Genomic DNA, 23,027 nt, shown 5'->3' on the forward strand with positions numbered 1-23,027 from the left:
ACTAATAAATATAATCAATAATAACAATGAAAATTAGTTATAATTTGTATTATTTTAAAATAAATATAATCTAAAGTATAAATTAAATTTATAATGATTTTTTTAATTAATTTAAATTATTTTTATATAATACAAAAATGTTTAAAAAAATGTTTTGTTGATCGTTTTTTATAATAATATTATTATTTATTATATACATGTAAATCAATGTAATATTATAATATGTTAAATTAAAACAATAAATTTCTATCGCAAACATTTTTATCGAATTTAATAAACATAAACCTTATGCAAGAAGACGAGATTGTTGGCACATTTAAATGGAAGAAAGAAGGAGAAGCACCAAAAAGCTCACGACACGTTAAAGCTTCGCCTGATCCGACTTACTCGTTTGATCCCAAAGGAAGTAATTTAACTGAAGTTGAGTGTTTTAGGTTGTTTTTTGTGAAGAGATAACAAATAACCTTTTGTTGTTTTCAAATAAAAAAATAGCCAAAGAACATAAGACTGATGATAACAAACTTTCTAAAACGAGCATTCTGAGGTACCTAGGAATTCTTCTCAACATGGGAGCTCACCGTGATGTCATTAATCCCGTGGAAGAGCTTTGGTCAATCGACCACGGAAAATCTATTTATAGAAATAGCATGCCACGTGACATGTTTAAATTCATTTCTTCACACATCGAAACTTACGATGTGGGCCAGCCAGATGATGTTTGTGATGATGCATCAGACACTTCAGATGATGGGGATGTCGAAGAGAAAGAGGAAGTTGATAACGGACCAGAAGGAGAGTATTTCAACTGCGCGGAATATTCAGATCGAGATTTCAGAGATCTCTCTGAAGAGCAACTCAGGAAAGATGTCAGAATCAAAAGGGGCATCGTTGGTAGTGGAGTTGTTAAAGTCGTCCCTGCAATAACTCCAAATGCACACGACAGCTTTTCTAAAATTAGAGTGATTTTAGATAAGTTTATTTTCAACCTTGTCAACCAAACTTATTACAAACCTAGTAATAGTGTTTCTGTTGACGAACATTTGTGTTTTTATAAAGGGCGTATGTGTGCTAAGGTGTTTATTAAGTCTAAGCCTGGACGTTATGGTATAAAGTTTTGGGTTTGTTCTATTTTTACCAAATGAGTTTTATTTATGAAGTCAAAAATGACGGATAGTTATTATTGGTTTGACATGTATAATCAAATTTAATAATTTAATTATTTGTTTATTTGAGTTATTTATAGTTTTCTGACTCGTAGATGTGTGCTGACTGTGAGACAGGAATGACTCTAAACCTCCAAATGTACTGTGGTAAGTGTGGTGGTAAGGAGGACAATCAGGGCTTTAGAGTGGTCGGGGACATGGTGCTACCCATGTTATGCGGTGGTAACAAGTTTACCGTTGTGTGTGACAACTTCTTCTGTACGTTAAGGTTGTCACACTACCTTGCTTCATGTGGGTGCCAACTTTTGGGAACCATGAGGATTAATAGGAAAGAACTTCCTGACGAAGCAAAGACCATCAAAGGGAGAACTCCCGATACCACCATCTTTTTCTCGAAAGGAAAGTGTAAGCTCATCTCTTACTTCAACGAGAAAAAGAAGCTGGTATTGGTCTTGTCAACCTGCCACGAAAAGAATGAAATTGAAGTCGTCGAGCAGGATGTGTTCATTGGCAAAGAAAAAATGACAATACACAAACCCCAGCCCATCCTTGATTACAACCACAAAATGGGTGGGGTTGACACTGTGGATCAGATGACCAGGTATTATACGTGTAGACGTCGAACAAACAGGTGGAACATCAGGGCTTTATATGATATGATTGATATAGCTGCCTTAAACGCGTATAAAACGTACTCAAATTACCACCCTTGCAAACGAGTGGATTTTTTGAACAATCTTTCTGGTGCTTTAATGAAAATGAAATGATTTTTCTATTTTGTTTGGTTTTTTATAAAGCTGGAACTGTTTATTTCATTCAATACGTGCTTTTTTATTGAACCTCGAAAAAAATTATCGTGAAATAAAATAAAAATAGGGGTCATTATACCATTTTTTTTCTTTTTTACTTATGGATAAGTTTTTAAAAACTTGTGTTATAACAACATCGTGATGTCGTTACTCAACACCATAAACAACCGTTGGTAAAGTATATGCATGAGTATTATGGTGATAATGATGTTATAATGGTGTTTGTTGATAATTCTATCAAATTGTAAATTTATTATGACAAAACTATAATTTATTAAAATTCCATTTTAATAAATAATATTTTTTATTATATAATATAGTTCAAAATATTTTTTTATTATTTGTTAAGTTTTTTGCTATTTGTTTTTTTGTTTATAATTTCTATTATCCCTTTATTTTTAATTTAAATTATTTGTTTGTTGCCCAAAAATGCATAATTTAAAAATGCATAAACAGTGAATGCAAAATAAGCATTTGATTACCATATACAATAACATTTATATGAAAATGATAATATCAAATCAATTTTGCCCTTTGTTTTTGTTTGAAAATGATAAAAAAATAAAATAACAAATAATGAATTCATATCTTGCTTCTTTGACAGTGGCACGACTTGAAACTCAACGGGTGACCATAAAACCTCATGGTGATCAAAGTTTATACAAACGCGACTATATTGACTGTTTAAGTCATTTTCGAGAATTTTTCTCGATTTTGTGATTTTTTATACTTTTGAAAATGTATTTTAGTTATTTTTTGTTTATTTTACATTTATTTTCTTTAAGATTTATTTTTCAAAGTCGGAACAAACAAAAGTGTCTTTTCGTCTTACTTTATTGTATTATAAAAAAATAGTAAAACCCAATTTTTTAAATTATTGTATTTTTCAAAGTTTACAAAAAAATCTATTTAATTTCCCTTGTAATTATTTTTGAGATCAATTGCATATTCAAATTTCAAGACACCTCAAGATCTATGTTTTATTTCTTTTCTTTGTTATTTTATGATGTAATTAATTTTGAATATTCCAGACCAGTATGTTTTATGATGCAATTTGGTCTTTGTTATATTTTATAATTAATTTTATTATCGTAATTGGTTGTGGACATCTCAATAAATTTTTGATCTGACTTTTCCATTGAAATGTGACTTGTTTCTGAAAGGATCAAGCAAAAAAGTGAACCTTTGTTCATCCCAACTTCAACAAAAAATTACTTTTTTACTATAATTTATAACATTTTACTATAAAAATATACTAGAGCCGTCGTTCCAGGGTGTCTGGCTTTTTTTGAAAAAATTAAAGAAAAAAAGTCACATTTACATTACAATTGACTAAGATTTTTATTTTTTTACAAATTTTGATTTTTCCCGTCCTCGAAGGGTTAAACAACAAAAACTTAAAAAATCAAAATGTCAAGACTTACTGGTTATCACATCATGATAGTGTCGAAGTACCTCGAGACTATTGGAGACTTCATTAACTTGGAGTTAGTATGCAAGAAGTTTGGTGGTAATATGAAGAAGTTTCACTTCAACCCAATATCATTGAATTCCAAAACAATTGGATTTTTTCCAAACATCGAGACACTTCATTTGTGGAATGTAGAAGACGAGAACTTTGGTAATGGACTTCTGATAAACACAGTTGAAAATGGAGATTGTGAAAATAAAGTTGTTTTAAAGAAAGAGTTCTTTAAAATCATCGTGTGGTTTAATGTTGATTTTGAAACTGTTGACAGAAACAAAAGTCGAAACATCGAGTTTAAAAATGTTACTTACACTCTTAATGATAGAATGATATTTGGTAATAACATACCATCGAGTGTAACATCAATTGGTAATAATTGTTTCGATAATTGTAAAAGTCTAAGCAGTGTTACGATACCTACATGTGTCACATCAATTGGTGATTATTGTTTCTTATCAAATACAGTAATTCATCGAAATTAATGTGATAATTTAGTTAATTTTTATTTGTTTATTTTTTGGTTTTGTTTAAATAAAGAATAGTTAAAAGAGTCAATAATATAATATCGAAATTGATAAAATTTTAACACTTTGAATTCCATAATGAAGTGATTTAATTTTTTGTTGTTATACATTAATCACTACTGATTGTGTTTCCATATGTTTTTTCTTCACTTCAAAAATACCATCATCAATTACAGAAAAAATGATTTGGTGTTTATTCGCCAACATCAAGTATCTTGACTTCTTCTTTTTATTTCCAAGTCTTTATTTCGTTGTTTTTGATTTCTTGATAGTTTGTTAATATTGATGGAAACGTTTTAATTGCAAGTCGCAGTGACAATTGGAATATGCTGGACATGTAATTGTTTTGTACTTTTGTAAAAAAGTGTCCACTACATCTTTTATTTTTGTCAACACCTTTAAATTGATCTTTTGATTTGAAATTGTTGACCTTTCACTTGTATTCAATTGATCAGTGGCTTGACTTGGGCGGCAATAACAAAATTATTTACATTTTCTCTCTCTATCCAAAAGAATCCACAGAATGGCTTTTTTTAATTGAAATATATGTTACTCTATTGTTGTTTTTGATTTTTTTTCCATAAAAACTACAAGATATAGTTAAATATTTTAATATTTTGTGGTTAATTATAAATGATTTTTATAGTATTTCATTAATCAAACCGTCAAAAAATTATAACAATTAAATCTATTAGAATTATTATATATTGGAAACTTTAATTAATAACCAAATGAACCAAAAATAACATCAAGTATATAATAAATACACGATTACATATACAAGTCTTCAAGTCTTTCCACAAAGTCTTTAACTAAAATATGTTCTTTTTGCTTTATGTTTTAAACACATTTAAATAATTACAAATTTATGTTCACCGATTGTATTAGGTTTTTGCATTCAATAACTTTTATTTACAAAATTGACAATATTCCATTAATATATAAAAGTGTCACTTTGAAACGCAAACTTTCCATTCAAACACTCATACATAGTCATTTCAAACAAATAGATATCTGCTGGTATTTTAAACTTATCTTTTGAGAATATATTATGTGCCATGTACTTTGGAGTACCAATGCTATTTGTGAATATTGTGTTAATCATCATCATATTCACATTTCTTGCATTCTCACATCATATGCACTCCCAAAGTCGGTCAATTTTGTATTACCCTTTTCATTTATATAAAATGAGAAATTGATGATGTTGTCCAATTTGATGTCTCTGTGTAATATTCCATTTAAATGTAAATATTTAAGTCCAATTGTTGCATTCTACAACATTCCTATTAAGTGTACACTGAATTAATAAAAGAATTTCTACTTCACACGCATAACCTCGTTTTAAGTTGTTTATTTAGTGGTTCATCCAAAGTTAGAATTATTAATTCTGCTTTAAGTGTGAATTGAATTTTAACGGCACTCTGCTCTGAATTGCCAACACAAAAAAGTTTTTTATTTAACTCAAATAAATAATTATTTATTTGAGTTAAAAAATTACAACGTTTGTCCTATCTCTGTTTTTATAAAAGAAGACCAAATCGCTTTTGACGGCATAATCCCAAACTTCGTCAAAAAAATTGGAAACAATTCATTTGAAAACTGTGATGTACCTTCAATAATTCTTCCAACCTCAGTCATTGAAATTTCTCAATACGCATTTTCTGATTGCTCAAATATCACAGAAATTGTTTTGCCGCCATATCTCATGACACTTGGTAATTACTCATTTTACAATTGCATAAATTTGAAAGAAATTAAACTCCCAAAACTGCTTAAGTTCATTCCAGACTCATGTTTCAATAGATGTACATCACTATCTTCCGTAAGCTTTGGTAAACAGATGACGTTGATTGGATATCGTGCTTTTAATGAATGTGCTTTCAATAATTTTACAGTTGATAAGAAGGTCTTTATCAACGAACTTGTATTCTCTAGAAATACACTCACAAGTATCAAATTTTGTGGTAAAACGTGTATACCCCGTATGACGTGTTATGATTGTAAGCATCTCAAAGAAGTTGTGATGGACAACACCGTAGAGATCATCGCAGACTCCGCGTTTTCAGAGTGCAACTTACTTGAAAAAATTACTCTTTCTACGAACTTGGAAGTCATTGATCAAAATGCTTTTTCGAATTGTAAAAAACTGAGTAAATTTGACGTTCCACAAAAAGTTCGAAAAGTTGGAAGTTTTGCATTTGAGAAATGTGAACAATTGAAAGAACTTGTTTTTAATGACAATGTTATCTTTGAAGATGGCGGCTGTTTTGAACAATGCACTTCACTAACCAAATTAGATGTTCCATTTTCTTATATGAAACACGTGTACACTGCAACTGAAAGTGAAAAGAAAATATTTATGAGGCTTGGAATTAAAGTTTTGAATGTAATGAAAAGCGAAGAAATTGTTGAGAAAGTGTTTAAATTTGACAACTTTTGTGACACATTATGTGATGTTTCTAATCACGCTGATTACATTCATCTTGGGGATTTGGACATGTTTGACAATGATTCTAATTATTTGAGTGAACACCCAAGAGTGTACATTCCTACTACTATTGTTGAAGCAGACATCGGATGTTACAACTTCAATAATCCAATTGAGAAGCTTTTGATATCTGAAAATGCCTTTTTGTTAAATGAATCTAATTTTTATGTGAACAACGCAAATAAAATACAAATACCATCCACTATCACAAAAATTCCAAAGTGTTGCTTTTCAAGGTCAAAACTTGAAGAATTTGTCGTGCCGCCAAATGTGCATGAAATTGGAACAAAGGCTTTTCGGATTCAACGAGTTTGACTTAACTTTATATCCCAAAAAGTGTTACAAAAATTGGAAAACGTGTTGTTGCTGGATGCACCAATTTGAATTCGATTGTATTTGAAGATGGACGCAGTTTTGATATTGAAAAAGAAACTGAAGACCAAGAAAATATCCACAATGTTACACCAAATACAACAAAACTGAATTATAACGTCGAGTTTCCTCTTAATAGTACAAAAATAGAAGTCCCATCAAGTGTCACAAAAATATGTTATACGTTTTTCAAAAAATACAAAAATTTGTGTGAAATTGTATTTCCTATAACAATCAAAAAATTTGAAAGTTTAATATTGGATGAGTGTAACAAACTCACTAAAATATCATTCTGTTGCTGTTTAAACAAATCAGACAATTCAAACATGCATAACATTGAACAATTCAAAAAATTATTTTTCAAAACAGTTGCTGTCAGTTACGAGTTTTATCTTCAAATGAAAGCGTTTGGGTACACATTTCACAATGTCAATTACACTATACAAGTGATTACGACTTGTATGGTACAAAGGTTGATTTTTCTGTGATTAAATATATTTACAACCAAGATAAAAATGTTTTTTTAAAAAATACAGGTTCATTGAAAAGCTTTATTTTAACAGATTTTAATGATAATGACAAGTTTGTGGTACCATCAAAAATTGAAGTTCTTGACAGGTGCTTTTGTAATACTGATTATATCAAAGACGTGGACGTGTCGTTGGTTACAAAGAAAATCACTGGTGAATGTTTTAGTGGTGCACAATTTTTACAAAGTGTTACATTTTCAAACACATTAGAAAAAATATGTTATGAAGTGTTTAATAATTGTTATTCATTAAAAAGTGTAACACTCCCAAAAAGTCTTAAAAAAGTTGGTGAACGATGTTTTGCATTTTGTTATTCGCTTGAAAGTGTGTGTTGTGAGTCACAGGAAGTTGTTTATAACTCGCAGTGTTTTATGAATTGTTTTAATTTAAAAACAATTCCAAAAATTCAATTTTTAAAACGAGGAGTCTTTTGGTGTTGCAATTCGCTTGTTAAATTTGAAAGGTTTGGAGATGTTGAATGTATTCCTCATTGTACGTTTATGAAGTGTTATAACTTGAAAGAAATGGTATTGCCAGAAACACTTAAAACAATTGAGAAATTCGCATTCAAAAACTGTTACTTCCTTGAGAGTCTTACATTCCCAAAAACACTTGTAAAAATGGAGGATGGCTGTTTCATGAATTGCTTAAATTTGAAAAGTGTCAATTTTAAAAACAAAAATATAAAATTTGGAAATGATGTATTTGAAGGATGTACATCACTCACCGAAATACAAATTGAAGGTGAAAAGATAAACAATTATAATGGAGAAGTCAGTTATACACTTCACAAACAGTTTGAAAAGAATAGCATTATTTGTGACAACGTAAAAGTGAAATTTAATGATTTAAAAATATTTGGAATTGATATTTTGAAAAATAAAAATGTTCATCGCATTGATGAAGGTGCATTTTTTAATAACACAACAATTACTGAAATTGAAATACCAAATAACATTACTCAAATTGGTAATTTTTGTTTTGCGTGTGCAACACAACTCGAGAATGTCATATTACCATCGTCAATAACAGAGTTAACCCCCTTCTGTTTTGATAATTGTGTGTCACTAAACACAATAAATTTGGAACACATCAAGAATATTGGAATGGGGTGCTTCGACAACACAAAATTTGAAAAAGTCGTGGTTTTGCAAACAAAAACCAATTAACCTCCGTAATTACAATGATTTGGTTATTATTTTTTAATAAATACAACTCACAACACACAACTAAAAACAACAACTTATTTTAAATACCAATTTTTATTCTAATTATATATAATTTTTGTTCACTTAACATTCTAATTCATTTTAAACCCATATCTTTACATTTATGAACAAGTTAATTTATTGAAAATATTTTGAAATGAACAACAATTTGTATTTATTTAAATTTAAAATATTCTATGAGTATGTATTATAAATATATATTATATATACTTATGATCGATAAGTATTATATCGATAAGTATTATATTGTATATCCAATACAATATAATTACAGAACTGATTTTATAATTAAATTGATACTTAATCTACAACTATACTTGAAATGTTAATTATCAAATGCGTTTTCAGAAATAATGACATTGTCTGCGTCTTCAAACATCACATTTTCTCGAGTGAACGATTGACAAAAACACATTCTTCCAATACTTTTTATATTTTTGTGTATTTCAATGCAATTTGTGTCTTTAAAATTTCTAAAACAACCATCACCAACTTGGGTTACATTAAGTGGAATTTTTCCGATTGTTGTTCCGTTTAAATTGACAATTTTTAAATTCTTTTGAATATCACTTTTGTAAAAATTACATTCTTGCAGTGAATTTGGTGTTTTTCAAAATTGTCCGCAATTGTGAAAGTGACTGGTTGTTCTATTTCATTGATCTTATTACCTTCAATTGTTATGTTCTTCAAGTTATTACAACTATTAAAAGTTTCAATTTGGCATTTTGGAAACTTTCCTTCAAAATGCAGACAACTTAATTTGTCGCAATGTATGAAGGCGTTTTTCTTAATAAAAGTGAGCGATTTTGGAAAATAAAGTTGTTCCAATTTGCTGCAATTTTTAAAACAAAACGCGCCAATTTCTTGCAGTGAATGTCCAAAGACTATTTGAGTGAGTAAATTGCAATGTAAAAACGCTTTATTACCAATCAAGACAACATTTTGTGGTACTGATATTTCATCTAACCAATACATGTTTTTAAATGTGTAATCTCCTATTTTGATGACACTCTTTGGAATGTCTATTGAAGACAATTGATAGCTATATTTAAAAGTTTTCTTCATTGTTATGTTCATTTCTCTCGAATGTAAGACATCAATTTTAGTGAGTGAACAACACCTTTTGAACACTTTTGGTGAATTGAAAACAATGGTTGGAGAAACAACTTTTTGTAGTTTGACGCACCCCTCAAACGCGGATTTTCCAATGAAAGTGACGCTTGATGGAATGTCTATGTCTTTTAAAGAAGCACAAAACATGAATGCAGATTTCCCAATAATTTGCAAATGTGTTGGTAACACAATTTTGTTGAGTGAATAACATTTAAAAAACGCAAAATTGCAAATTTCAGTGAGTTTCGAAGGCAACACAATTTCTTCAAGATACATACAATTCGCAAAACAGTTGTTGAAAATGACTTGTATAGTGTCTGGGATCACAATTGAAGGAAGTGATTGTATTAAGTTGTTTCCTTCCGATAACGAAAGTACATCACAAGTGGTCACAAATTTCATCTGTGAGTAATCTTTATATGTAAAAACAACTTTGTCACAATGAACACCGCATTTCTCAAGTTTCTTCTTCTCCTCAAAAGTCACTTCCCCACTAAAACTCCCTTTACCACACAAATCAACCTTTCTTAAATTATTACATTTTGTGAATAATTTGTGACCTATTTTTGTGAGTGTTGTTGGAATTGTGACCTCCTCAAGTGCACTCCCAAAACAATACTCATCAATTTCTTTGATATTCCCCAAATTCAGATTTTTGATGTAGTCATTTGCGAACATCATGAGTCCTATTTTAGTCACATTAACTGGAACTTCAATCTTCGTAATTTCTTTGTTTTTGCAAACACCAACCCACTCAAAAAAACGCATCTTGTTTTGTATTTATATTTGGATTTGTTGTGAATTCTACAAGTTTTGATTTGCAATTATTTGCATCAAAACAAACGCTAATTTGTGTGCACACATAGTTAAATTGTTCAATCACCTTCTGGTCTTCCTGTGTCACCAAAAACTCGACTTTCCTCTCATAATTTGGGATTTCAAGTTTTGTGAGTGATGTACAGTTTACAAAGCAGTTTGTTTCAATCTTTGCACTTTTGTTGATCACAAGTTCTTCAAGTGCAACACAGTTGTTGAAACATTCAAACCTTATTTTTACAACATTTTCCATCCCAAAAATGTGTTTCAATTTTACACAATTTTTAAACATCATTCCTTTAAATTTTGTAACCAACGGTGACATATATACTTTTTCTAAATTTTGTATGCCACTGCAGCTCCAATTGAGTTTTTTTGTTGTTAGATTTCCAAAATCAATGACTTTAATGTACTTATCTTTTTTGAAAGGAGTGAAGTTAACTTTAATGTGTAAATCCTCTGCAAATATAACGTGGTTACATTCTTTGTTATAGTTATACGTCCCAAAAAGTACGTCAATATCCCAAGGAGAGTCTTTCTCTATTTTACATTCCGGTCCAACATCCAAATAAATATTGCCAAGACACTCGTAAAACGCGTCTTGTTCTATTTTAGTGACACTCTTTGGAATATCGACATCCAAATTGTAATTCTGCTGAAATGCACGCGAACAAATTTCAAGAAGATTCTCTGGAAGAACCACATCACTTAAAACATGGCAACCATCGCAACAACCATTTGGAATTATAAACAGTGATTTCGAAAATGTCAAATGTTCAAGTTCTGTGCAGTTCTGAAAAGCACTTTCACCCAAAAAAGACACGGAGTCTGGAATTTTAAGCGATTCAATTCCACATTGACTGAACGCTGAATCTCCAATTTTTGTAAGTGTGGGTGGGAGATCTATTTGTTTTAAATTGCCGCAGTTAAAAAAACATCTTGTTGGTATTTTTCTGATGTTGTTGTGAAGATTAACAGAAACTAAATTTGTGTTATTATCAAAAACACTTGTTTTCAATTTTTTAATGTGAAGAGGAACACTTAATTCGGTTATTTCTGTGAAATTGTTGAGGAGTGATAAAGAGTAAATGTTGACTGATTTTGATATTTCATTGATGTCACTTATTGAGTTGGTAAAAAAGTCTTCGTTGTCTATTTTAACGTGTTTGTAAACAACTTTTAAATCCATAAAAAGAGAATACGAGTCTGTCAAAGAAACTGTAAACCACACTACATAACGTTTAACAAATGGAATTAAAGTGTCTTTTTTGTGTACAAGTGCTGTGTTTCAATGTAAGGAAACAGTTTTAAAGTACTTACAGAAATTGGGTTGTAGCGGAAACGGTCTAATATATTTAAAAACTTTTTGTTTATTTGAACAGCATTAACATAATCTTCATACAAGTAAAAGTACTTGGCGACAATTTGAAAAGAAAAGACGTCGAGTTGTGGTGGCATTCTGATGAATGAGTTTAAAAATTGAATTTTTTATATTTTAACTTACTATTAACATTAATTTTTATATTATTTATTTGGTTTATTGTTTTTTTTTCATATTAATATTTTAATAATTAAAATGTTTTAATTCAATCTACTATAAAAATGGTTTTAGAAAACTATATAATGATTATTTCATTGAAAATTTTGAAAAAAAAAATAAAAAAAACAAAAAACTATAAAGTACTATTAAATTATTATTAGCCGTTTTTTCTGTGTCAGTTTATTTTTCAGATATCTGTATAAAGTCGGATTTATAAAAATTGTGTGATTTAAATAATTAAATTGTTTATGTTCAAAAAACATGTTTTTGAATGAGAATTAGAACATGAAAATTGTTTTTAACAACTTAAATATATTAAAATATAAGCAATAGTTTTTTCTGTATTTGTTTATAACAGAATTTATTGGGAATCACATGTAAATTAACAATAATAATCAATAAAATACTATCTATTTTTATATATTAAAATTATAAATTACAGTTTAAAACATGGAAATATTATTTTTATTTTTAAAACAATTTTGATGTGTTTAAACACAGTTTATGTCAATAAAAACGATGTTTTGTTTGATAATAATATTGTATATTTTACGTTTTATTAACGTAAAATTATTCATAAATAATTTAAACTTCATATATGAATCATGACTCAAGTATTATGATAAATAGATGAACAAACTGTATTATTAAAAATGCGATTAGAAAGAATATACATCATGAATGTTGTTCTTTATATGGATTTTAAATCCATAAAACGCCTTGTCTATGTTAACAAGTCTTGTCGTGAGGCAACGACGTTGTTATATACAACGCCATACAATATTGCTTTTGATGAACACAAATTAACTAAAATGTCAAGATATTTTCCAAAAGTTGAAACACTTGTTGTTACTAAAGACATTTTTGATGATTCTTTTTCTTTGGACAAATTAATGAACCTTTTCGTAAACTTGAAAGCACTTCATATTACGAGAAGAAACACACATAGCTCAATAGACACCAAAATATTACCTTTAGTGACTGATTTGTCTATTGAAGATAGTGACACATTCATTGGGAACAATGCCTCTAAGCTAACAAGGTTGAGACGTTTTTCAATGTCACATGATTCTTATTACGGCGACAGTAATTTCCAGAGAAATTTATTTTCGTTGCAAACTCTTCAAGAAGTAACATTGAAACACACAATTAGTCAGATTTTATCACTCAAAGATGACATTATCAACTTACTGAGTAGAAATATAAAAGTGACCTTATAAGTGGAACACAATGACACTTCTGATTACTACAACATGGACTATGTAAACGACGAAAATGATGTGAAAGCAATCAACGATTTTTACAATCAGAACAGGTGTAATCCACATTTATTGATATATAAAAGTGATTATGATACCCAGTTGGAAATGCCTTTATTGTCATCGGAAAGCATTTTTATGATGCAAGCTGTTGATGAAAATGATAGTGAGAGAATATGCCAAATGATTAAAGATATGCAGCTTAATAAATTGTTTATAGACTGTAGTGAAGCCATTTGTGATAACCAAGAATTTTTACTTGATTTGAGAAAAGCAACAACACTGGAAGAAATACGAATAACAAGGTTTGGTGGTAAATTGTCGATACCAGATTCCATCAAGATTATTTCAATTAATTTTAAAGATGTAACAATCGTCACCAATAACGCTAAAATAGTGGAGATGAGTATCAAATGTTGTAACGCAAATGGATTGAGAGTGGAAGAAGGCGTATTGAAAAAAGTTTACTTTTGGCACCAAGGACTTGGTTTTACTTTTGTTCACAATGGAGGGGAATTGAAAAATACACTTTACATTGATAATATCGACTTTGATTACAGTCAGTTAGACAACCCAGATGACCTCAAAGTGTACAAAGAAGGCAAACAAATCGTATTGAAAAAGGAATAATAAGTTAATTTAACTTAAATTTTTGAGTTTAAAACTATGATTTAACAATTTTTTTGTCGAATTTTTAAATATAAACTTTGATATTTATTAGTATTTTGAATAATATTTATTTATTATAAAAGTGCTAATTAATACTACTTACCAATAAATATTACTAAAAATAAAAAAAACAATGAGTCAACTTGATGTGTACCATATGATGGTAGTTTCCCAATATTTTTCGACGATAAACAACTTAATTGTATTGGAAATGGTTTGTAAAAAGTTTCAAGGAAATATGGACAAATTTCACAACAACCCAGTTCCAATAAACAAAAAGACTATCAAATTTTTTCCAAAGATCGAAACACTTAATTTATGGAACTGTGACAATGAAGTTTTCGGTAATGATTTATTTAATAGAAAAAAAACTAGAAACAACAACCAAAATCGACTTCTTCCAAATCAATGTTTGGTTTGTAGTGACCTACGATTGTACTCAAACCCACTTACATTCAAATATCTCATTTAAGAATGTTATATACACAAAAAGTGACAGAAAAGTTTATGGCGATGATATACCAAATACTATAAAAATGCTTGGATATGAATGTTATTCGCGTTCAAATTTTAAAAAATTTTCATTGCCTAACATAATCACCTCACTCTATGAGGGCTGTTTTTACTACTGTGAATCTTTATCTGTAATAACACTTCCAAGCAATTTGAGATAAATAGGAAACAAATGTTTTGGTAACTGTTTTGCATTGAAGGTACTTGACCTTCCAATAACAGTTACAACAATTGGGTGTTGTTTTGTTGACAACTGTTACAGTCTTACGTCAATAAGTGTGCCAGAAACACTCACTTTATTGCCACAATATTGTTTCCATGGATGTAGCAAATTAAGTGGATTTTCGTTTCCTGGCCATTTGAAGTCGATTGGTGATTTTTGTTTCCAAGATTGTTCATCGTTAAAATCAATTGTAATACCCGACTGTGAATGTTTTATTGGCGAAAAGGGATTTGATCATTGCATCAAATTGACTTCATGTGATATTGGTGGAAAAATTAACAGTATATATGATTTGTGTTTTAATTGTTGTTCTTGTCTTGTCTCAGTTGATATCCCAAACACTGTTACCAACATCGGAAAGTCTTGTTTTCGCGAGTGTCACATGTTAAAGAATATAACTCTTCCTCATCAATTGCAAGCAATACCCCATCAATGTTTCTTCAATTGTTTTGAATTAGAAAAAGTTGTTATACCCAAGAACGTCAGTGCATTGGGGTCTTGCGCTTTTAGTCGATGTATCAAAATACAAACAATTGTAATACCAAGTCGTGTAAAGTCGATTGGATATGACTGTTTTTATGGGTGTCAATCTCTGGAAATTACCATTCCAAGCACAGTCACATTCACTGATAAGTATTGTTTTAAAAAGTGTAAAAAAGTAATCAAAGAAAATAAAAATAAATAAGTTGGAACAAACGTAAAATGTGGTTGTTGGTTTTTATTTTTTATCAACAGGAAGTTTTGTTTTTTGGGTTTTTTTAATTCTTTTACTACTTATAATTAATGAATTAATTTGTTATAAAATCCCATAATTTTTGAATAATTTATTGTTGTTGTAATTAATCAAAAACTAGACTGTTTATTATATGGTTTTATTATTAGCATATGTAATCGTATTATTTATGTCAGTTACAAAACCGATAAATTGGATTTCCTATGTTTTAACCACATTATCCAAAACCACTAAAAATTCAATATCTTCCCACTTCATATTTTTTATCTTTTTCAAACCAAATTTATATGTAAAATTAAATTTTTATTTTATGTTTCAAAATAGATTTTTTTAATAAATCATTTAAAATGGTTGAATCGTTTTACAAACACAACAATTGTCAAACAAATATATTGAAAAACAAAGTTAATGTGTTAAATCATTAAATTTTGTCTTGATTATCAACTTTTGACGTTAATACTACTTCCTGTTATTAAAATTAACCCAAATGTTAAACACAATACAAATTACACAATCAAAGCTTTAATTTGTTTTATAACATTTTCAATTGGAGGTCTATCGCCTGCTTTATGTTTCCAAGAATCGCAAATTATTTTATAGCATTCATCAGAGAAGTTCTCTGGTTTTGGAAGGCGTTTCCCCTTTGTAACAAAGTCGACCACATTCCATGGGTATAAAAATTCATTGGATGCATATGACCGGCTCCACGCAAAGCATTCATACATAGTGACTGCAAATGAATATACATCTGCAGATATTTTGTATTTTTGGGACATTATCACTTCAGGTGCCATGAAAACTAATGTACCAATTCCTTTAGTGAATGTTATATTAGTCATCATCATATTAATATTTCTTGATGATCCAAAGTCAGTCAGTTTTGCATTCACCTTTTGATCAAAATCGAGTGCAACAACAAGGATATTATCTGGCTTGATGTCTCTATGTAAAATGCCATTGGAATGAAGGTAGGATATGCCATATGCTGCATCTAACACAATTTTGATCTTTATTTTATTCTCTATTCATTCACTCTTTTTATGCTTCACCAAGTCATGCAAAGACCCAATTTGTGCAAATTCAGTGACCATACATATTTTATTTGGGATAAACACAGCACCATAGAAATGGACGATATAATCACTTCTGAATTTGTCCAACATTGACACTTCCTTTTCAAATTCTTCCATTTGTCCTTGGATGTAGCACAACCTTTTCATCTTTTTGATTGCAACAATATTGTTCTGATATCTTCCTTTATATACAATTCCAAAACTCCCTTCTCCAAGTTTAAATTCTTCGCAAATGTCATTTGGATTTAATCGTGTTGAGAGTTCTGTGTCAAATGCTATTTTGATGTTTGAAATTTTTTGTTCATTTGTAAAGACGTCTTGTACAAAAATTGGATGTTATCTTTTATATGAAAAGTGTAAAGGGGTCTTACTTTAATTTCAATGTTTGCGCCTTGTTTCTTCTTCAAAAGAAGTTGACTCGGATTGACCTCCATTTCATACATCTGGTCAAGTTCTTTTCATAGTACAAATTTGACCAAAACACCATGTTTCCCCTTCATGTTTGCAATTTGGAAATACTCTGAAGTGAATGTGTTGACATGAATAGCTCCCTCCAATTCATTTTCTTCTCCAAATTTCAAATAATCAGTTGAAACACCAAGTGAAGAATTGTTTAATAACTTCCACAGAACATTGGATTCATTAATCCAAAACTTTTCAACATACATGTTCTCTTTCTTCTCATTAAGTGCAAAATCAACTTTCTTCAGAATGGTATTGGAAACAAAGTACATCACAGCAATCACACAAACAACAATGAAGACCGAGATAAAACAACTTATCATGATAACCCACCAAACTGGTTTGGAGTAACAAGTTGAGTGATAATTGTTGAGCGAATACCAAAAGTCGCATGTTATACATTTGAATCATTTGCTGCTGCACAATGTTATTTTGATGAAAATAAAAGGCAGTGATCTTCTTCCACTAAATAATCTGATTCACATAATGTACATTTTCCATTCTGTGAATCGCATTCTACACAATTGGGATTTTTGGTACTGCAAAATACACAACGCTTGTTGACAAGAAAGAATCCACTTGAACACATTTTGCAGCCAAATCATTTGCAAAAAGACACCCTGTTAGATTGGATTTTCTTTCAATTTTATCAAATTCGTTGACAAAGTAATTGTCGTGACATTTGGTGCATGTTGTTTTGTTTCTGCACTTCAAACAATTACTCGGACACATTTCGCATTGCGATGTGTTATCAAGGTAATATTCATATTCACATTGAACACAAATTCCCGCATTGTTTTGTTACAACAAGACACAATGTGCAGCTGCAACATCATTTGGGACACAATTGGTATTATCCAAGTAATCCCACTTTGGTATGGTAAATGAGATTTAAACCCAAACCCAACACGTATACATTTGTTAATATAGTTAATTTTTAATACAACTAATAGAAACAATTTTACACCAAAAAACTATATTATATAATTACGTTTACTATTAAGAAACAATTATAAAGACAATAAAAAATATTTTTTACTTGTAAAAAAATCAATCATTTTTTTGGTTTTTTAAAAATCTTTGATTTGTTCTTTTTTCTTGTTTTGTTTTTTGCGTTTTATTGACAATGATTCATCGACATTCTTTGAAGTTTTAGTTTTTTCTTTCCTGCACACGCAATAACCAGAGGGTCTTTTACTTCGTCATTTTTAATATACCGTTTTGTCTTCTCGTAATTTGTCAATTTCTTCAACAAAACTAACAACTTTTTTGAATACAGTTTTTCTCCTCAAATTGTATGTTAAATCAAACAATTTCTTTTTGACATCATTCTCATTCAAAGTGTTATTATCAGAAACGACTTTAACTTCATGAATAGTAACTATATTTTCCATAATTAAACATCCTTCTGCAAAATCATCTTGAGTAATAAGTGGTGCAGAACAAGGACCCTTCACGATTAGTCGTGTTTTACCCCTGATGTTTATGTAGTATCCAAGTGGACAACGCGGATCAACAAACACATCACTTCCTCTTTTTCTGAAGTATATCATATGACAACAAGGAACCCCCGTTTCAAAATACATTTCACATTCACAATTACATCCATTACCCAACGAACATTTACTCATACAAACAAACGTACAAAAGCTGTCCAAAATTACTTCAAACTGTTTTTGAAGTAAGTTTGGGTATCACATTAATTGGGACCAGCAGTTTGAGAGCATTCATCTGTTCTTCAGAAAGTGTATTTTTGTTCGTTTGGAGTTGGTGTGTGTCCAATACAAAAGCCTTTGCCGCTTCCAATAGTGTTGGAATTCGACCATGTATTGGTGCTTTTGCATGTAAAAAAACCTTCTGCCAAATTTGAAGTTGAATACAGCGCTTGACATAATTGAGATGGCATAAAGGTATGTTTTATATCAAAGAGTGTTTTAAGAATATTAAACTTGTCAGATCGATTATTGATATTTTTGTCTGTAAATGTATCAGATGACAACACTAGTTTTAAAAAATCGGAATACTCTTCGTGATCCAATGGTGTCATTATGTTTGAAATTGTATCTTATAGTATGTTTTCTGAAGAAATTAACAATGTTAGTTTCGCTAAAAACAACGCCTCCGCTTTTTCACTATCAACGTTTTCTTTAAACAGTGAATCAAACAAATATACAATTTCATCGTCATATGAAAAATGCTTTTCTAAATTGCGATGTATGTGTAACCAGCAGTGTCTTATCTTTGTCTGTTGGCCAAATACTGAATATAGTGCTGATGATTTTGCTTTAGACCGGTCACATGTAAACCCAACGGGATATAAACATCTTAAATCAAGTTGCTGTTTAAGTTCTTTTAAATATTCCTCAAACACTTGTTTGGATACGTCACGTAAAAACCCAAATGACAACAATCTTGTTATATCATTCTTTTTAAAAACAACAACGAATAAAGGTTTGGAGAATTTATTTGTGCAGTGTGTGTGTCATCTATGACAAGACATGAATTATCTTATTCATTAACTGATAGCATGTGGAGGCAAAAACATCCTACAAATCTCCTTTGAGTGTCCACGAATAACACAGTTGAAAAATCTGAAAGGGAATTTAGGTATATATTAAGCTTATTTCCTGTTTGATAGTTTGATATTTATAAGCTCTATTACGAATATCATTAAGCATTTCAGGATTGTATGTAAAAAAGTAATTTAGCCTGGAAAGTTGCGTACTCACTTTCTGTTTTGCATCTCGAAGTATAATTTGTCTTTTATCAAATGGAATGAGTTCGTGTCGACCCTTTGTTATTGTTGTTTCCGAGTGATCAATGTGCCATGGATTGTAGTAAATAAATAGGCACTTTTGTTTAAATATGAAAACAACTATAGAAGAATTGCAACCAGCCGACTTACAACTATAAATTTGTTTAGGAGAGTCGGAGCGAGTGTGTGTTGCAGCATAAATTTGAATTGTTAATGTGTCAGTTAATGTATAACAAAATCGTTTTATTTCTTTTGTACAAGAACCATCAATTGTTTCCCCAAGCATGTCATACAATCCTTTAACAATTTTGTCATTTACCGAATACAACCTGTGTGTTATAGTGGGTTGTTGTTTAAAAACACACAAAATAGGTATTTCAATGGATCTATACAAGTTTAAAATGTTTTTTGCCTGAAGATCGTTACTTTGAAGCGATGAAAACGTGTTCCACGATGACATTTGTGTAACTTTGTGTTGTTCTTAAAGTCCTTTAAAATAAACATTGTTTGTCTGTATTAAGGTCATTGAAATTGTTAGTGTTAATTTGATAATAAGTAATAAATTATTATTATAGGGTTGTGTTTAAAGATAAAAGAACCATTATTTATTATTTTAAATACATTTTTTGTATCATGAACAAGCATCCTTAAAAACACAACTCCAACAAAAAATATTATTTATATTCAAGTTTTTACGTTTAGTGATTTTTGATTATAATTAATTTTAATTTATTATTATAGTTTTTACTTAATCTAATATTTGAATTAATTGTTTTATTTTCTAATTTTTAATAACTAATTTATATTTTAACCATTATTTTTTGTCTTTTTTATTGTTTTTTAATAGTAAACGTAATTATATAATATAGTTTTTTGGTGTAAAATTGTTTCTATTAGTTGTATTAAAAATTAACTATATTAACAGATGTATACGTGTTGGGTTTGGGTTTAAATCTCATTTACCAAAACTGTAGATGTATTTTTAATAATATAATTGTAATTGATATATGATTATTTACAGTTTATAATCTTAATGTTTATTGTTGATGCAAACAATTAATTTACTTTTCTTTGACAAGTAATATTATGAAATATCTGTCAAAAATACAATAAAAATATTGTATTAAATATATTGTTACAAAAAGGCATAATCTGAAAATAAACACTAACTGAATTATTAATAACATGAAACCAAGAAAGAAAAGGTTAGACGGTTCAGAAAAGTAAATTCTCAATATCATGTTAGCCCGATAAAATAGTTGGAAGTAAGATAATTGAATTTTAGGTGTTATTGTAATATATATAATTATAAATTATTATTTATTTTATGTTGCCACGGGGTCTATCACGTGACAAAAGTGTTTTTTCTTTGTTATTTGCCACGTCACCAAAGTGGTCTTGAATTTATGTTCACTTGGTTTTTTGGATCTAGCGGCGAGCTTAAAGCCGACTTTTGTAAATGAAAAAACTTAGAAACAGATAGTTATTTGAATCAATAATTGGCAAAATAATGGGAAAACAAGCCAATTCAATTCTTAAATATGGGTTTATATTTTATTACTGCTGTGATTGCCATAATTAACACAAAAATTGTGACAAATGCAGCACTGTTTTACATATCAAACCGATAGTTACAAATAACATCTTAATAACACAAATAATAAAGAATTAACAATCTATTAAATAATTGTATTTTTATTATAATATGTAATATTATAAACCCAATAAACTAAAAATAAAACCAAAAAGCCATTAATTAATAATTAAAACTGCTATAAAACAACTAATAATAATAGAGAAATGTATATTATCATATTTATATTTAACGTTACTAACCAAATATTTATATTTTAAAACTATATTAAATAATAATAATCAAACCCAAAAAGTAAAAGATGTATGTTAATTATAAATAATACTATATAACAAATAATATCAATACTATTGTTTTAAACTATACAAATCTAAACAATGTATTAATAATTAATTAAATTGTTTAGTACATGATTTATATTTATAACTTTAAACTTATAGTTTAAATAATTATATATTTATTATTAATGTGTAATGAACATTTAAATATTAGGATAGCTATGTCTACAAAAATCGGGGATTTTATTTAGAAACGTACATAAATCAAAAGCAGTTATAGGACAAAATAATAAATTACTCTCAATAAAAATAATCAACCAAATCTATAACTTAAAATATCAATAAAAATAGTTAAAAGACACACATATTGAAATATAGTTTATTTACCCAAAAATGATAGGTAATAAATACAAAATATCTCGGGATCAATAACATTTAAATAACACAAATACAAACACCAAAAGAATAACAATTTGAAAAACAAAATTTCTAAAACATTGACATATTTTTAAAACAACAATATTTCTAAAAATACCATGTGAATGCCAAAATAAAGTTCATATTAAAGACCTTTTAAAAAACCAAATATTACAAATCACAACACATTAAAAACCATCCAACGATAACAAATAAATCAAAAGAGGTTCAAAATTTACAATAATAATTGTCAAAACGTGATACACACAACACAAATTATAACAAAATCAACTTTGCCATCAAACAAAACAAAGTTAACAATCATATTTTTTTCACGCCAAAAAATTAAAAACGTCCGTGAGTAGAATTAATTCAGTCTTTTTTAACATCAATTTTGTATAGATTTGAACTGTTTTGGTTTTTTGATTGCAACAAACCGATTTGACAAAAAAAATACAAAAACATCAATTAATATAGTTTAGTTTATAGTAAAATTTACCAAAAATAAAATTATATATTTTATAAAAAATTCTAACACTTTTACTAATTTAATTGTATTATAAAATTATACTATTATAAATATAAACAATTAAATAATAAACTAATACTTTAAAAATGATTTAACTTCATGATACAAGTTTATATATTCATTGGGTATAGTTGTTTTGCCAGGCTTGTTGTCTTTTGTATGAGTTCATTCTTGCATTTCCCCGTTTGTCTTTTAGGATCGATTCACCCTATTCCAATTAATGCTGTCTAGGAACCTTTTTCCCTTGAATGTTTTTCTTCCAAATATCTGCTACTTCCACCAAGATTTGTACTCAAGTCTGTTTCAATAGAAATCACTTCTCTACCTTTATCACTCATATGTTCTTGACACCATGCATTTCCTTACTCCTCATGCGCTTCAGCCTTCACAAGGATACAGTATTAATCTCTCATAATATTACTTTCCATTATCGGGCTCATCCATTCGATAGGTGAGTTGTTACACAC

At 29.0% G+C, this 23,027-nt stretch overlaps 10 protein-coding genes across 10 annotated transcripts; 7 read left to right on the plus strand and 3 right to left on the minus strand.

The window, feature by feature from the left end:
• Window positions 1-288: 288 nt before the first annotated feature.
• Window positions 289-1,930, plus strand: EIN_321590 (hypothetical protein; the record flags this gene model as incomplete). The annotated part of the gene is made up of 3 exons (XM_004260459.1): window positions 289-434; window positions 545-1,118; window positions 1,259-1,930. 3 exons carry the CDS (start codon window positions 289-291, stop codon window positions 1,928-1,930), a joined length of 1,392 nt encoding a protein of 463 aa, XP_004260507.1.
• Window positions 1,931-3,382: 1,452 nt separating this feature from the next.
• EIN_321600 (hypothetical protein) lies at window positions 3,383-3,922 on the plus strand (the record flags this gene model as incomplete). Its single annotated transcript, XM_004260460.1, has 1 exon — window positions 3,383-3,922. One exon carries the CDS (start codon window positions 3,383-3,385, stop codon window positions 3,920-3,922), a length of 540 nt encoding a protein of 179 aa, XP_004260508.1.
• Window positions 3,923-5,168: 1,246 nt separating this feature from the next.
• Window positions 5,169-6,770, plus strand: EIN_321610 (hypothetical protein; the record flags this gene model as incomplete). Its single annotated transcript, XM_004260461.1, has 2 exons — window positions 5,169-5,231; window positions 5,454-6,770. 2 exons carry the CDS (start codon window positions 5,169-5,171, stop codon window positions 6,768-6,770), a joined length of 1,380 nt encoding a protein of 459 aa, XP_004260509.1.
• An 87-nt stretch (window positions 6,771-6,857) lies between these two features.
• On the plus strand, window positions 6,858-8,526 carry EIN_321620 (hypothetical protein; the record flags this gene model as incomplete). Its single annotated transcript, XM_004260462.1, has 3 exons — window positions 6,858-6,913; window positions 6,991-7,286; window positions 7,337-8,526. The coding sequence occupies 3 exons, from the start codon at window positions 6,858-6,860 to the stop codon at window positions 8,524-8,526; spliced, it is 1,542 nt and encodes a 513-aa protein (XP_004260510.1).
• Window positions 8,527-9,135: 609 nt separating this feature from the next.
• Window positions 9,136-10,377, minus strand: EIN_321630 (hypothetical protein; the record flags this gene model as incomplete). Its single annotated transcript, XM_004260463.1, has 1 exon — window positions 9,136-10,377. One exon carries the CDS (start codon window positions 10,375-10,377, stop codon window positions 9,136-9,138), a length of 1,242 nt encoding a protein of 413 aa, XP_004260511.1.
• Window positions 10,378-10,453: 76 nt separating this feature from the next.
• On the minus strand, window positions 10,454-11,704 carry EIN_321640 (hypothetical protein; the record flags this gene model as incomplete). Its single annotated transcript, XM_004260464.1, has 1 exon — window positions 10,454-11,704. One exon carries the CDS (start codon window positions 11,702-11,704, stop codon window positions 10,454-10,456), a length of 1,251 nt encoding a protein of 416 aa, XP_004260512.1.
• Window positions 11,705-13,308: 1,604 nt separating this feature from the next.
• On the plus strand, window positions 13,309-13,944 carry EIN_321650 (hypothetical protein; the record flags this gene model as incomplete). Its single annotated transcript, XM_004260465.1, has 1 exon — window positions 13,309-13,944. One exon carries the CDS (start codon window positions 13,309-13,311, stop codon window positions 13,942-13,944), a length of 636 nt encoding a protein of 211 aa, XP_004260513.1.
• A 172-nt stretch (window positions 13,945-14,116) lies between these two features.
• Window positions 14,117-14,455, plus strand: EIN_321660 (hypothetical protein; the record flags this gene model as incomplete). The annotated part of the gene is made up of 1 exon (XM_004260466.1): window positions 14,117-14,455. The coding sequence occupies one exon, from the start codon at window positions 14,117-14,119 to the stop codon at window positions 14,453-14,455; it is 339 nt and encodes a 112-aa protein (XP_004260514.1).
• Window positions 14,456-14,668: 213 nt separating this feature from the next.
• On the plus strand, window positions 14,669-15,404 carry EIN_321670 (hypothetical protein; the record flags this gene model as incomplete). The annotated part of the gene is made up of 2 exons (XM_004260467.1): window positions 14,669-14,676; window positions 14,774-15,404. 2 exons carry the CDS (start codon window positions 14,669-14,671, stop codon window positions 15,402-15,404), a joined length of 639 nt encoding a protein of 212 aa, XP_004260515.1.
• Window positions 15,405-15,958: 554 nt separating this feature from the next.
• EIN_321680 (dual specificity mitogen-activated protein kinase kinase, putative) lies at window positions 15,959-16,672 on the minus strand (the record flags this gene model as incomplete). Its single annotated transcript, XM_004260468.1, has 2 exons — window positions 15,959-16,459; window positions 16,502-16,672. 2 exons carry the CDS (start codon window positions 16,670-16,672, stop codon window positions 15,959-15,961), a joined length of 672 nt encoding a protein of 223 aa, XP_004260516.1.
• Between the last annotated feature and the right edge of the window lie 6,355 nt (window positions 16,673-23,027).

The sequence above is a fragment of the Entamoeba invadens genome (genome assembly GCF_000330505.1).
Source record: "Entamoeba invadens IP1 unplaced genomic scaffold scaff_1105074726053, whole genome shotgun sequence".
Taxonomy (NCBI): domain Eukaryota; phylum Evosea; order Mastigamoebida; family Endamoebidae; genus Entamoeba; species Entamoeba invadens.